The sequence below is a fragment of the Nicotiana attenuata genome, chromosome 12 (assembly GCF_001879085.1).
Source record: "Nicotiana attenuata strain UT chromosome 12, NIATTr2, whole genome shotgun sequence".
NCBI classification, from domain to species: Eukaryota; Viridiplantae; Streptophyta; class Magnoliopsida; order Solanales; family Solanaceae; genus Nicotiana; species Nicotiana attenuata.
The window spans coordinates 4358472-4372169 of NC_032000.1; the positions used below are offsets into that span (position 1 = coordinate 4358472).

At 34.9% G+C, this 13698-nt stretch overlaps 1 protein-coding gene and 1 pseudogene across 1 annotated transcript in view; both read left to right on the forward strand.

Annotated features, from left to right (window-relative positions):
• LOC109235183 lies at window positions 1435-6772 on the forward strand (annotated as a pseudogene).
• The window catches only part of LOC109235822 (heavy metal-associated isoprenylated plant protein 20-like), a 32778-nt gene continuing 26839 nt past the window's right edge, over window positions 7760-13698 (forward strand). Inside the window, exons 1-2 of the mRNA XM_019402073.1 lie at window positions 7760-7912; window positions 8177-8252. Of these exons, the coding sequence (XP_019257618.1) occupies window positions 7907-7912; window positions 8177-8252 (82 nt within the window). The 5' untranslated portion in view covers window positions 7760-7906. The remainder of the gene's footprint in view (window positions 7913-8176; window positions 8253-13698) is intronic.

A 13698-nucleotide genomic window follows, 5' to 3' on the forward strand; every position in this document is an offset into this window, starting at 1 on the left:
TATGATATATTAGGTGAAAGTAATTGGAATATGATGCAAGTAAAGTTGGTGGTTTCTTACGTAAATTGCTGGATCATTTTATTGGTCAAGACTTTTTAATGTTCATGATATTATAGATAAAATTATGAAAAATATTATTAATTACAACGACCGATTGAAGCCGCCGTTTGAAACGCAACACTGTTTTACGCTCACTTGCCTTGACTTTAGTCTCAGTATTTGGCCGGCGCAGTGACAAATAAGAAGGGGAAAAAAGAAAAAATAAAAACACTTGATATATATATATATATATATATATATATATATATATATATATATAATTATAATCTGAGATTTTGGGTTTTAGCCAGGAGAATTAAAAAAAAATCATGGTAAGGAATATTTCCCTTTAATAAGTCTTATGCAACGCGAATTTGAATTAGTCAGGCAGCAAAATAAATATCAAATACTAGTTGAAAATTTGTCACATGTTTTTAATATAGTGCGTGTATAATGCTTTTCCCTTACATTGTTATATTTAACAAAAACAAGAAAAGTATTTTCTAAGTAATATTACCTCACCTTTCGCAGATAAAAACCCAAAGAGACAAAGAAAATGATATAACTTCTAGAGAAAATGACGCGAGTAAAAAATAATAGGTAACAAAATGGAATATTAGGCGTTTATCAAATAATTTTGTCTTCCTCTTCCTTTTTTCCCCATTTATTAATATATTCTATCTTGCCTTTCGTTCTCATTTCCCAACTCTTTTTACAAATTGACACCAAAATTCAGTAGGGTTCTAATCAAATTGTGAAAGTAAAAAAGTGACGTATGTAAGTAGGTGAATTCTTCCTATTTGTCTAAGTTTTGGTTGACAATATTATTCTATATTTATTCTGGTGTGAGGTAGTAATTACCTCATGAAGAAATAGTAAGACGCGGTCCACGAAGGGGGTTCAAAAAAAAATTTTAGTACCTAGTGGGAATTGAACCCATGACCTTATGTAAATTTTGAACCCCATTGACCAATAAACTACACTTTTGAATTGTATTAAGGGTGTTCAAAACTTAATATATAGAGGTAAAAAACAGATTTTGGCGAAGGGTGTTCAGGTGCGCCCCCCTAAATCCATCCCTGATCCGAACCCGTAACCTATATCTCAGACGATGACTACTAATTAAAACACCGCGATTATATAAAAAAGTGACGTATGTAATGCTCTCCGTTCACGAAGGAGAAATTTGTTGGTCCAACAAATAAACAAGCTTCCAATTTTTGACCAAAAATAACATAAGAAAATCATGAGTAGGAACCTTCCATAGAAAATCTAATAAGATGGACTTGACTATGAATGTCTTTTGAGTCAAATTTATTAAGTGGACAATTGAGATTTATTCATCAAACATATGTTATATATTAACATAAATTAGTACGTGTACCGAGTGCAGATAATTTTTTACAACCAAATATTCTAGTCTTTTTCCTAATTCATATACACAAAAACCAATTGCAACAGCCTTAGAAAATAGAAAAAAATGTCTTCTCTCTTTTTCTTGCTCTTTGTACTCTCTTGCTTCTCTCTAAAAAACCCTCTTCCTTTTGTAACAAGCCAGAAAAATTCAATTATTGGAAACACAATTGATGCAAATAAATGGATTTCTATTGCCTCAACAATAGTTTCATCAGGTGGAAATTTTGAGATGGGATTCTTCACACCAGGTAATAATTCTAATTATTACATAGGCATATGGTACAAAAAGTTAAGTAAACAAACTGTTATTTGGGTAGCAAATAGAGTAACACCAGTTTCCATTTATGAAATGGATTTTGCACAATTCAAGATTCAAAATGGAAACTTAGTTCTCCTCAATGGAACTAGACATATAATTTGGTCCACAAGTCTAAATTTCTCCACCAATTCTAATACTTCTCAAGTTGTAGCAACTTTATTTGATGATGGGAATTTGATATTGAGTAATGGAGATAGTAATAATTCAAGAAATCATCTATGGACAAGTTTTGATCATCCGTCCCATACGTTTATGCCCGGTTCAAAATTCGGGTACAACAAACGTACAAAACTAAAACAGACTCTGATATCATGGAAGAACGCGAACGATCCTTCTCCAGGACCCTTTACACATGAAGTCAACATGGATAAATATAGTGGCCAAGGTGTTAATATGTGGAACGATAGTGTAATTTATTGGAATAGTGGACCATGGACTGGTAACAATTTTACTGGTGTGCCTTACCAACCAAATCCTATGTTTAATTACACATATGTTAACAATGATAATGAGGTTTATTACCAGTACAATTTCTTTAATCCTGCACTTATATCAAGATTTATTATGGATTTCGATGGACAAACGAAACAATTCCTATGGATGGATAGCACGAACGAATGGAACGTGTTTTATGCTGATCCGAAACAAGTTTGTGATGTTTTTGGTTATTGTGGAGCTTTTGGTATTTGTAATGAACTAAGCTCCGCGACTTCAGTTTGTGATTGTTTGCCTGGTTTTAAGCCTAAATCGGACGAAGATTGGAATTTGAAAAGTTTTTCTGGTGGATGTATGAGGAAAATTGGATTGAAATGTGATAATTCTAGTGTTGTTGATGGGGAGAAGGACAAGTTTTTGATGCAGAAAAATATGAGATTACCTGCAAATAATGAGTCTGTGATAGTTCAGAATGAAGCAGTGTGAAAATACATGTTTAAAGAATTGTGATTGTGTTGCTTATGCTTATAAAAATGGAAATATTGGATGTTTGATTTGGAGTGGAGAAATCTTGAATTTGCAACAACTATCACAAGATAATGCAAATGGAAGCACAATCTATGTTAGGCTTGCAGCTTCTGAATTTTCTAGTAACAAAGGTAATGATTTACAATTTTCTCCTAAGTTTATAATTTTTGGAAAATACTACAAATTATTATATTAACCATCTGGTGTAACAACAACAACAATAACATACCCAGTATTATCCCACACTGTGGGGTCTGGGGAGAGTAGTGTGTACGCAGACCTTATCCCTACCTTGTGAGGATAGAGAGGTTGTTTCCAATAGACCCTCGGCTCAAGAAAGTATAAGCACTACATTAATGAATTAACCCTCTGGTGTCCAGAATCTAATAGTCCAACTAATTCAGATTGTGCCACATAAGGCCATTAAGGGAAAACATTCTCTACTAGGGATTTCTCCATTCTTGGAGCTCGAATGCGTGATATCCAGTGTAGGGGGATCTCATTCATCTTACCACATCCTTTAGTGGCTTAGTGGTCGTTTTTAAATTACATAATTTTTTTGAATCTACTAGGGATTTCTCTAGATTTCTCCATCTTATGTTCGGAACTCAATAGGTTCTGCCGCATAAGGCCATTAAGTGAAAGCGTTCTCTACCAGGGATTTCTTAATCCCGAGACCTTCAGTGTGGAGGGATCTCATCCATCTTACCCCATCCTTTGGTGATAGACTAGACGTCTTTAATTTATACATTTCTTTTGAATCCAATTGGAATTTTTATTAATACATTTTTTTCTCCTCTGTTTTTTGTTTATTTATGAACTTATTAATTGTTTTCATTCTTTTTCCTAAGTAAATGTCTTCTTAATTTGTTCTCTTGATTAGCAGATGAACATAAGCAAACATCAAAAAAGCTGAAAATTGTCATTCCTATTGGTGTAATTGCTGCACTTCTCTCTCTTTCATGCTTTTCCTACATATATTATAGAAAAAGAAGAAGCACAAAAATCAAAGGTAACAACAAATGTGTCTATTTTTTCATGGATCACAATTTTTCTCTTATTTTTCTCATTTTTTCATCAATAAAAATACTTTTTTTTTTGTCTTTGTTTAAATATACAGAGAGTACTACAAAATCTCTCATGCAAAATACTGAAGGAGAAGCAGAGCTAATTGATATTCAAGATGATGATAAAGGCAATATTGAAGTTCCATTCTTTAGTATTGAAAGCATATTAATGGCAACAGATGACTTCTCAGAACAAAATAAGCTTGGACAAGGGGGATTTGGTCCTGTTTACAAGGTTTTTACTATATCACTTTTTGTTAAAAAATTTATAACCGAGAAATTCCCGAGAGCCAGTTGTCCAGGGTTGGTAGATAATGAGCCAGTTCCTCTAGCTTATTTCACTTAAATACAACACATTTATTTGTGACGGATCAAACTCCTGACGTGCGCCTAACCAACACGATCAGTTCTTTTTTAAAAAATTGGGGGTATTATCATTTTTAGCCCGTGCCAAAAACTATTTACATTCGGTAGCCAAAAAAGGGTATAACATTTGTATAATTTTTGTATATAACATACAGAATATATATATATATATATATATATATATATATATACAATTTTCGGCTATTGTTGTGAGGGCGGCTAAAAAGTGTCATTTTTCCAAAAAATTGTGTCATGTTATTATCAAGTGGATGATTATTTCTTGATTGTAATATGACTCTTGGAAATTTTTGTTTAGGGTATATTTTCAGGAGGAAGAGAAATTGCAGTGAAAAGGCTATCAAGTCATTCTGGACAAGGCATAAATGAATTCAAGAATGAAGTAATGTTGATTGCAAGGCTTCAACATAGAAATCTTGTTAGACTTTTGGGTTATTGCATCCAATCAAATGAAAAGATTTTACTCTATGAGTATATGGCAAACAAAAGTTTAGACACCTTCATATTTGGTTAGTATCTTTTGTTTACGAGTTTAATCGTATATATCTTATTTTTTACGAACTATTGACCTGATAGTGTAAAATTTCTTTACTTATTTATTTGCGTGACGGCTCCACAAGATCGAAAACTATGCATGAAATTGGATTGGAGGAAGAGATTTGAAATTATAGAGGGAATTGCTAGAGGACTTCTTTATTTACACTATGACTCAAGGTTAAGGATCATTCATAGAGATCTCAAAACAAGTAATATATTATTAGATGAAGAATTGAACCCAAAAATATCAGATTTTGGCTTAGCAAGAGTTGTTGAAGGGAAAATTACACAAGCAAACACAAATAAAGTGGTTGGAACCTAGTAAGTCCTTCCTATTTTCCTCATATATATTATTTGAAATTTAAATTGGAAAATTTAGTGTCTACGTTGCTCAGACTCTTCAAAAATATCGCCGTTTTCATGTCATCCTTCAAATATGCATTATTTTTGGAGGATCCGACACACATCCCACGTCATTTTTAAAGAGTCCGAGTAACATAGGCTAGTATTGATTTCCTCGTCCATTAATATGTTTGTTAAATACTATTTATGCAGTGGCTATATGGCTCCAGAATATGCAATAGATGGATTATTCTCAATTAAGTCAGATGTATTTAGTTTTGGAATAGTTATACTGGAGATCATCAGTGGAAGAAGAAATACTGGATTTTTTCACCAAGAAGAAGCATCAAACCTCTTAGGCCATGTGAGTAAAGAACCACTTAAATTCTATACTATATTATTGCATCGTATTACTATATATTATTGCATCATATTACAACAATAACAACTAGGGATACTGAAACTTGTAACTTTTAAGTCTAATACATAATATTCCAAAGAAACAAAAGGGGTCAGATTTCAAAAACAAAATATCATTTACATCATTTTACCTTAAAGAATGAGAGCCTTGGGGTAACCGGTAAAGTTACTGCCATGTGACTAAAAGGTCATAGGTTCGACCCGTGGAAACAACCACTTGTAGAAATACAGGTAAGACGGCGTACAATAGACCCTTATCGTCTGGTTCTTCCCCGAACCCCGCGAATAGCAGGAGCTTAGTGCACCGAGTTGCCCTTTCTATCATTTTCCCTTAAACTTTTTTCTTGCTATACCATCATCAACCTGGTTTCCTCCCTTAAGTGCATCCTTGATACCATATGTTGTATGTTGCTCGGTCTCTTAAAAATGTCTTCAGGTGCAAGCCAAAAATATATATTTTTAGAGTATATGTCCTGAGTGCGACAACATTTTTGGAGAGCCTGTACAACATAGATTAGACTCCCAATTAAAGTCATGAGGAACCTGCAATTAAAAATTCTGGATATTAAATACTTGAAAACCTTACTTCTTCTTCTCATATTAAAATTTTGGTTAACATATGTTACTATTTTAGGCATGGAGATTATGGAAAGAAGATAAGGCAATGGACTTAGTGGATCAATCACTACAAGAATCATGCAATAAAGAAGAAGCAATTAAATGCCTTAATGTTGGGCTTTTGTGTGTACAAGAAGATCCAAAAGATCGACCCAACACAACAAATATAATAATGATGCTTGGTAGTGAAAATATTATTTCTCTTCCAAGGCCAAATCAACCAGCTTTTATGACAAGAAAATGTGCTAATAACACATCTTCTTCTTCTGCTGCTAAATCAGATGTTGTTTCCAATAATGAGCTGACTGTCACCATTGAAACAGGTCGATAAAAAGTTATGTTGCTCGGACTAGTTAAAAATATCGTTGAGTGCATGTCGGTTCCTTCAAAAGCAGTAATTTTGAAGGATGCGACACGAGTACGACAGCAATTTTGGAGACTCAATGCAACATAGATAACAAGAGTGAGATGCTATCAATTTTGTAAACATTTTCATTAATTTATGTATCTTTACATAGGCTGCAAATATAGTATAGATAACACTACATAGACATGGTATGAGTAGCTGCATTGTTAGTGCTAATGGGACTAAGTTACTAGAAAAATCCCTAATTGTAACATGATGTGTGTGTACATATAAACTTAAAGAGCTCCTTGTTTGTTTGGATTTCTCGCTCGCCGTCCAGTATCCTGTTAGGTCCCGACTAAATTTGAATTTGCGTCAGGAGTCCTACATTAGGGGTAACTAAAGCGCTCCCTAATAAAGACGACTTCATATTCAGGGCTCATATTCGAGGGCTCATATTCGAGACCTGTGATTAAAAAGGAAGGAATACCCTTATTGGTAACATTTGAGTGTCACGACTAATCAATATTATAATTATGAAAGGGGCCTATATGGACATAAATTAGTATTAATCAAAGTTGAAGCATAGACATTTATTCCTATAATAAAAATAATGCAAGAAAATGGGCTAGTGAAAGCTAGCACTAGTAAATGCTGCATTTTTGGACTAAAAACTATAAAAAATAATCATGTTCAAGAATCTAAGGGGAGATGCAACATTTAATGGAAACAATAAATATAGAATGCAAGATCTGGTGGCAACTATATTAAGTTTCAAAAGATTATAATTTTTTTTTTAAAAATCAGAAATTTCATTTGGTTATTGATTGATTATTTGTGGCCAAGCAAATTCCCTCTAACTTGTCCCGTTATCTAGGTTGATATACTTGGGCGTCCATAATGACGGAGCCAGAATTTAAAAGTTATAGGTTTCGAACTTGTCATCGAAACTCATTGCTAGTCTTAATTATTGAGTTCGTAATTAAATATTTATATACTCTATAATTTATAAACTTGTTAATACAAAAACAGGATATAAACAAAAGATATGCGATTCGCCCCAACACGTAGCTAATATACTAGCTCCGCTCTGCGTCCATCGTATGATTAGTAGAGAGACAAGTCAAGTCCTGGCTTCGCCTCTGCTCTTAAGTACAATTGTATACAACTACTCTTCTCAAAGTCTTCTTCCACAAAACTTTTGGTATAAATATAGGCATATTATAGAACCAAGTCAGCCATATATATATATATATATATATATATATATATATATATATATATATATATCCTCTCCTTCTTCAGCCACCCACCCACACGCTCTTATATCTTCTTCTGAGAAAATAGAAAAGGGAATAATTTATAAGAGGTAAGAAACAAAAAAATGGGGTTTATGTATCATATATCATAAATATGTGAAGTTTCAAGTAAAAGAAAGAGCAAAAACACAAAACCATGCAGGTACGCTTGTTTACTCCTCATTTTATGATTTATTTTTATAGTATTATTTTTCTTACATCGGTATAATGTTGGTTTGATATGAACTTAAATAGAGAAACATAATCAGTAAGATTCATATATATAGTCGAACTAATTAACTTATAGTCGAGCTTAACTTGTTTGATACTGACGCGTAATAATAATAGTTGTTGTTTTTGTATCTATGATCGGATGATAGTAATATTTATATCTTTATTTTATCTCATTTTGCATAACAATTTTCAGACAGTTGAAATAAAGGTAAAAATGGACTGCCATGGCTGTGAAAGGAAAGTCAGAAATGCTGTTTCCTCCATGAAAGGTTAATTGCCTTGTTCTCTATAAGTTATTAATCTTAATTTTTTTATAAAGAATTATCTGTAATAATCTTTAAGGTAACTTGATAATGTAAAAATACTTTCATATATTAGCGTATGGTAAACTATTAAAAGATTTATTTGATTCACGATTAAATTAATTAGTTCAGCCTTTTATGTATCGCCTCTTTTCGTATTCTGTTAGCTTGAAGTTCACACTTTGTTTCTTATAATCACTTGAAGACGTGTGGGTAAAGCAGTCTTAATTAGTCTAATCACAGTTGCCATATTGGTTCTTCTCTGCTACTATGTTTCTCGGAGGAAGAAGGTGGATAAAGATGTGTGCAGCAGGGTTATTTTACAGTGCTGTATAACACTAAAATGTAACAAAATGTTTTAAACTCGCGATGGAGTCATGGTAATTGCTACTTTTAAAATGTAAAAGTATAAAGGTATAATATATACATAATAATTATATATTATACAACTTATCTATAATTTATCTACAACTTTCATACATTATTTTTACCCAGTTATATACAACTACAATATCATACCACGTAAATATAATTTTTATACAATATGTCTTTTGTATATTTTGTATCTGATTTATACATAGTAAAAATAAATTTTATATAACTAATTATATATTATACAACTTATCTACAATGTTCGTACATTATTTCTACCCAGTTATATACAACTACAATATCATACCAGGTAAATACAATTTTTATATAAATATTGTTCAATTTTCATACAATATTTAAAAAAAAAATTATATATATAAACAACAGAATACAATTTTTCTACAATACTACTACAACCGTACTACAATTTCGTAAGTATAATGTATGTCATGTCTTCTTCTTCTTATTCTTCGAGTTTCAATCTGAAATTCAGCCAAAATCAAGTCTAATCTTCACCAAAACCCCTCAAAATTGAGATATAAACTCCAAACCATAATCTCAATGGTTTGAAACAACACACAATCCACATAAATAATGATTTTTCAAAATCCAAATTCGAATTCAAAGCTTCAAAGCTTTTAATGGTTGTCAATGGTGAAATTGCTGCTCTCTTTTCCTTTGCTTTACATTACTGAAATTAGGGATTGAGAGATAGAGAGAGACGTAGAGAGAATCCCAATTCTTGGCAACAACACCCAATTCAAACGAATAATATTTTTTGAAATTCCAAATTCGAGTTCAAAGTTTCAAAGCTTTTTAATGGTTGTCAATGGTGGAATTGCTGCTCTCTTGTGCAAGATACGTGGGGGAGGGGGTGGGATATGGAGAGAGAAACGTGGGGGAGTGGGAATATACGGTAGAGTTATTTTAGGACACTAATTAATATCATTAATTCCCTTAAAATGTACATAAATGGTAATTGGGTATATAAAATGTAATTTGTCACGACCCGGATTTCCCCAACCTCGGGGGTCGTGATGGTGCCTACTCGTAGAATCTAGGCAAGCCACAAATCATAAACTCCTACCTACTTTATTTTAAATCCTTTTATCACTCATAACAACAAGCGTTAAATATTTAAATGACAGCGGAATATGAAATTAAAGCGGAAGACTTAATTAAATAAGCTGAAAAATAATGCGAAATTCAACATGTGCCTCTACCCAAGAACTGGTGTCACATCATCCACGGACTACTAAGAGTACTAAATACAATCGTTTGAAAGAAATATAACACTGTTTGTCTCGAAAACATGAAATAACAGAATAAAATATAAGATAGAGGAGACATCGGGCCTGCGGACGCGTGCAAGGCTACCTCGGAGTCTCGATCGACTCAAGGCTGGCTCCTGAGCTACTACTGTTGTCCGGGACCTGGATCAGTGCAAAAGAGCACAGGGTGCAGTATCAGCACAACCGACCCCATGTGCTGGTAAGTGCCTAGCCTAACCTCGGCGAAGTAGTGACGAGGCTAGGACCAGACTACCAAATAAACTTGTGCAGTTATATAATGTACAGCGGAAAGTAGAGCAGGTATACGCAAGTAAGGATGGGAGGGGGAAACATGCATCGAGGAATAACAGGTAAAACAGAATATCAAGAGAACCATAAAGGAACCAAAATCCAACCACTAGCAAGAATAAGGAAAACAAAGGCAGATTTCACTTTCTTTTCGCATCTTGTTGCAGGCGTGCAACCCGATCCCATTTCATTATATCTCGTGGTAGGCATATCACCCGCTCCCATTTTATTAAATCTCGTGGTAGGCGTACCACCCGCTCCCATTTCATTAAATCTCGTGGTAGGCGTACCACCCGCTCCCATTTCATTAAATCAACCTTCTTCCAAATGAAACTTAATCCAACAAACGCAACAAATAATACGAATTCATAAGACAACAAGTACACAATAATTATGACTCACTGAGGAAAACAAGTAATGACAAGTAGCAATTAGTTATGTACCTTAAGGAGCAAATAGGCAATTTAATATTTAGTATGCTAAATGTCAAGTAGCAATTAAGTCACATAAACATGTAGCAATTATGGCATAAATTCAAGGCATAATGTTGCGCGAGGATACCTCGAGCCAATAATAACAAGTAACGCAATAAAGGAAAATGCCAACATAAAGAATCACAGTAATAGTGGAATAAGACAATTAATGCAGTGGAACCGATAACAACAAGAAAATCAGTAAATAAAAGTAAAGGACAACATAACTCAATTATCAGCAAGAATCAGGAAAATCAAAGACAAGTGCACGGCATCACCCTTCGTGCTTTTACTCTCGTCCTCACTAAGCAATAATATAATGAAAACGTGCACGGCATCACCCTTCGTGCTTGTACTCTCTTTCCTCACCAAAGCAATTAGAATAATAAAATGTGCACGGCATCACCCTTAGTGCTTTTACTCTCTTTCCTCACATATAATCAATAGAATTGGCACGACATCACCCTTCGTGCTTTACACTCTTTCCTCACAATTGCAAACAATGCACGGAATCACCCTTCGTGCTTTAACACTCTTCCTCACCCAAACAACAATCACAAGCAAGGGCAAGGGAGATAAACAAGAACATGTAAGAATCCCGGCAAGGGAACAACGATTTAACAATTAAATCCCGGCAAGGGAGCAACAAGTAAATAATCAAATCCCGGCAAGGGAACAACAATTTTAAATAATTCAATCCCGGCAAGGGAACATTTCAATAACTCTTTCTCTATCTTTCACTTGTACTTCATAACTCACTTTACCACTTGAGCCAATGCTCCAAAGGGTTCAATCATCTCACATACTTTCACAATTCATAATATAACTCGAGCCGATGCTCCAAAATATTCAAAGGTCTCAATTCCTTCCACAAACTTTTCACAACAACTAGGAATCATCACCAAAGCATGAAGAATACAACGAAATCATGAAAATCACAATATAAGACTCACGGTCATACTTGACACCAACGCATAGATACTCGTCACCATGCCTATACGTCGTACTCAACAATTATCACATAGAAAATAGGACTCAACTCCTAATCCCTCAAGCTAAGGTTAGACCAAACACTTACCTCAATGCCTTGAATACAACTCAAGCCTCAATTATAGCTTTACCCCGTGATTCCACCCCCAATTCGCTCGTATCTAATCACAATTTACTTAATTACATTAATAAACACTAAATGAACCAACCCCAATGCATGAAAATGAGTTTTCCCAAGTTTTACCCAAAAAGTCAAAGATCGCCCCCGGGCCCACGTGGTCAAAACTCGAGGTTCGAACCAAAACCCGATTACCCATTCCCGCACGAACTCAAATATGTAATTTATTTTGAAATCGGACCTCAAATTGAGGTCCAAATCCCCAATTTTTGAAAAACCTAGGTTCTACCCAAAACACCCAATTTCCCCCATGAAAATTATTGATTTGAAGTTGAAATCATGTTTAAAGATGTTAAGAATTGAAAGAAGTTAGTTAAAATTGACTTACAATTGATTTGGAGAAGAAGAAAACCTTGAAAAATCGCCTAAATGTGTTTGGGTTTGAGAAAATATAAAAAATGAAGTGCAAAATCGGTTAAGTGTAAAAAATGCAGGTCTCGGTTATGGGAAATGCGAACCCCGACCCTCAGATATGGGAATTGCGGAGAAACAGTTCGCATTTGCAAACCCTTCGAAAATTATGGACCTTCGCATTTGCGACATCAGCATCGCATTTGCGAGAGTCGCATTTGCGAGGTCTGGCCAATAGGAGAGTGTTCGCATTTGCGAAGAATTGTCTCGCATTTGCGAGGAAAGAGCAGACCTGGGCTAACTTCGCCATTGCGAAAGGTCATTCGCATTTGCGATATTGCATTTGCGAACCAGGCTTCGCAAATGCGAAGCCTGCAGGTCAGAAATACCAGCAATTTTTCAAAGTTCAAAAATTGCACCCGTGGCCTATCCAAAACTCACCCGAGCCCTCGGGGCTCCAAACCAAATATACACGCAATCTCAAAAATATCCTACGGACTTATTCGTGCGATCAAATCGCCAAAATAACATCATAAACATCGAATTACACCTCAAGATTCATGAATTCTTTCAAACTTCATAAAACATCAAATTTTCCAATTTAGGTCCGAATCACGCCAAATGACATCCATTTTTCATCAAATTTCACAGAAATATCTTAAATCATATATAAGACCTGTACCGGACACCGAAACCAAAATACGGGCCCGATACTAACATGTTCTAATCAAATTTCATTTCAAATTTCCTTAAACAATTTCAGAAAATAATTTCTTTCAAAAATTCATTTCTCGGGCTTGGGACCTCGGAATTCGATTCCGAGTGGGAGGGGTGGCTTATAGACTTGCATTTCCGCGTAGGCTTATCAGCCGTGCATCCAGTGTTTCATGTGTCCATGCTTCGGAGATATCACGGCGATCCATCCCACGTGTTAGATTTCAGCACTGTCCAGTTGGACAAGGGACTTGTCTTTATGAGGAGGAGCCGGTAGCTATTCTAGACCGGCAGGTTTCGTCAGTTGACACGAAGAGTTTTCCTTCTGTTCGTGTTCAGTGGAGAGGTCAGCCTCGTGAGGCATCGACCTGGGAGTCCGAGTCTGATATGGGGAGCCGTTATCCCCATCTTTTCCCCGACTCAGGTACTTCCTTCTTCTGTCCGTTCGAGGATGAACGGTTGTTTTAGAGGTGGAGAATGTGACGACCCAAAGGGTCATCACCTTTTTTAATTGAATTCTGTATCTCCGAGGTTTTGAAAACCTCATTTAGAGTCACCTCGATTCGCTTGCACAGTCCGGGCGCGTAGCCGGAAAAGCTTAAATATGAAATTTTGTGAAAAATGCGTGAGTAGTTTTGATGTTTAAAAATGAATAAATTTGACCATGGTCAATGTTTTGGGTAAACGGACCCGGACCGTGATTTGACAGTCCCGGAGGTCCATAGGGAAATATGGACTTGGGGCGTATGCCCGGA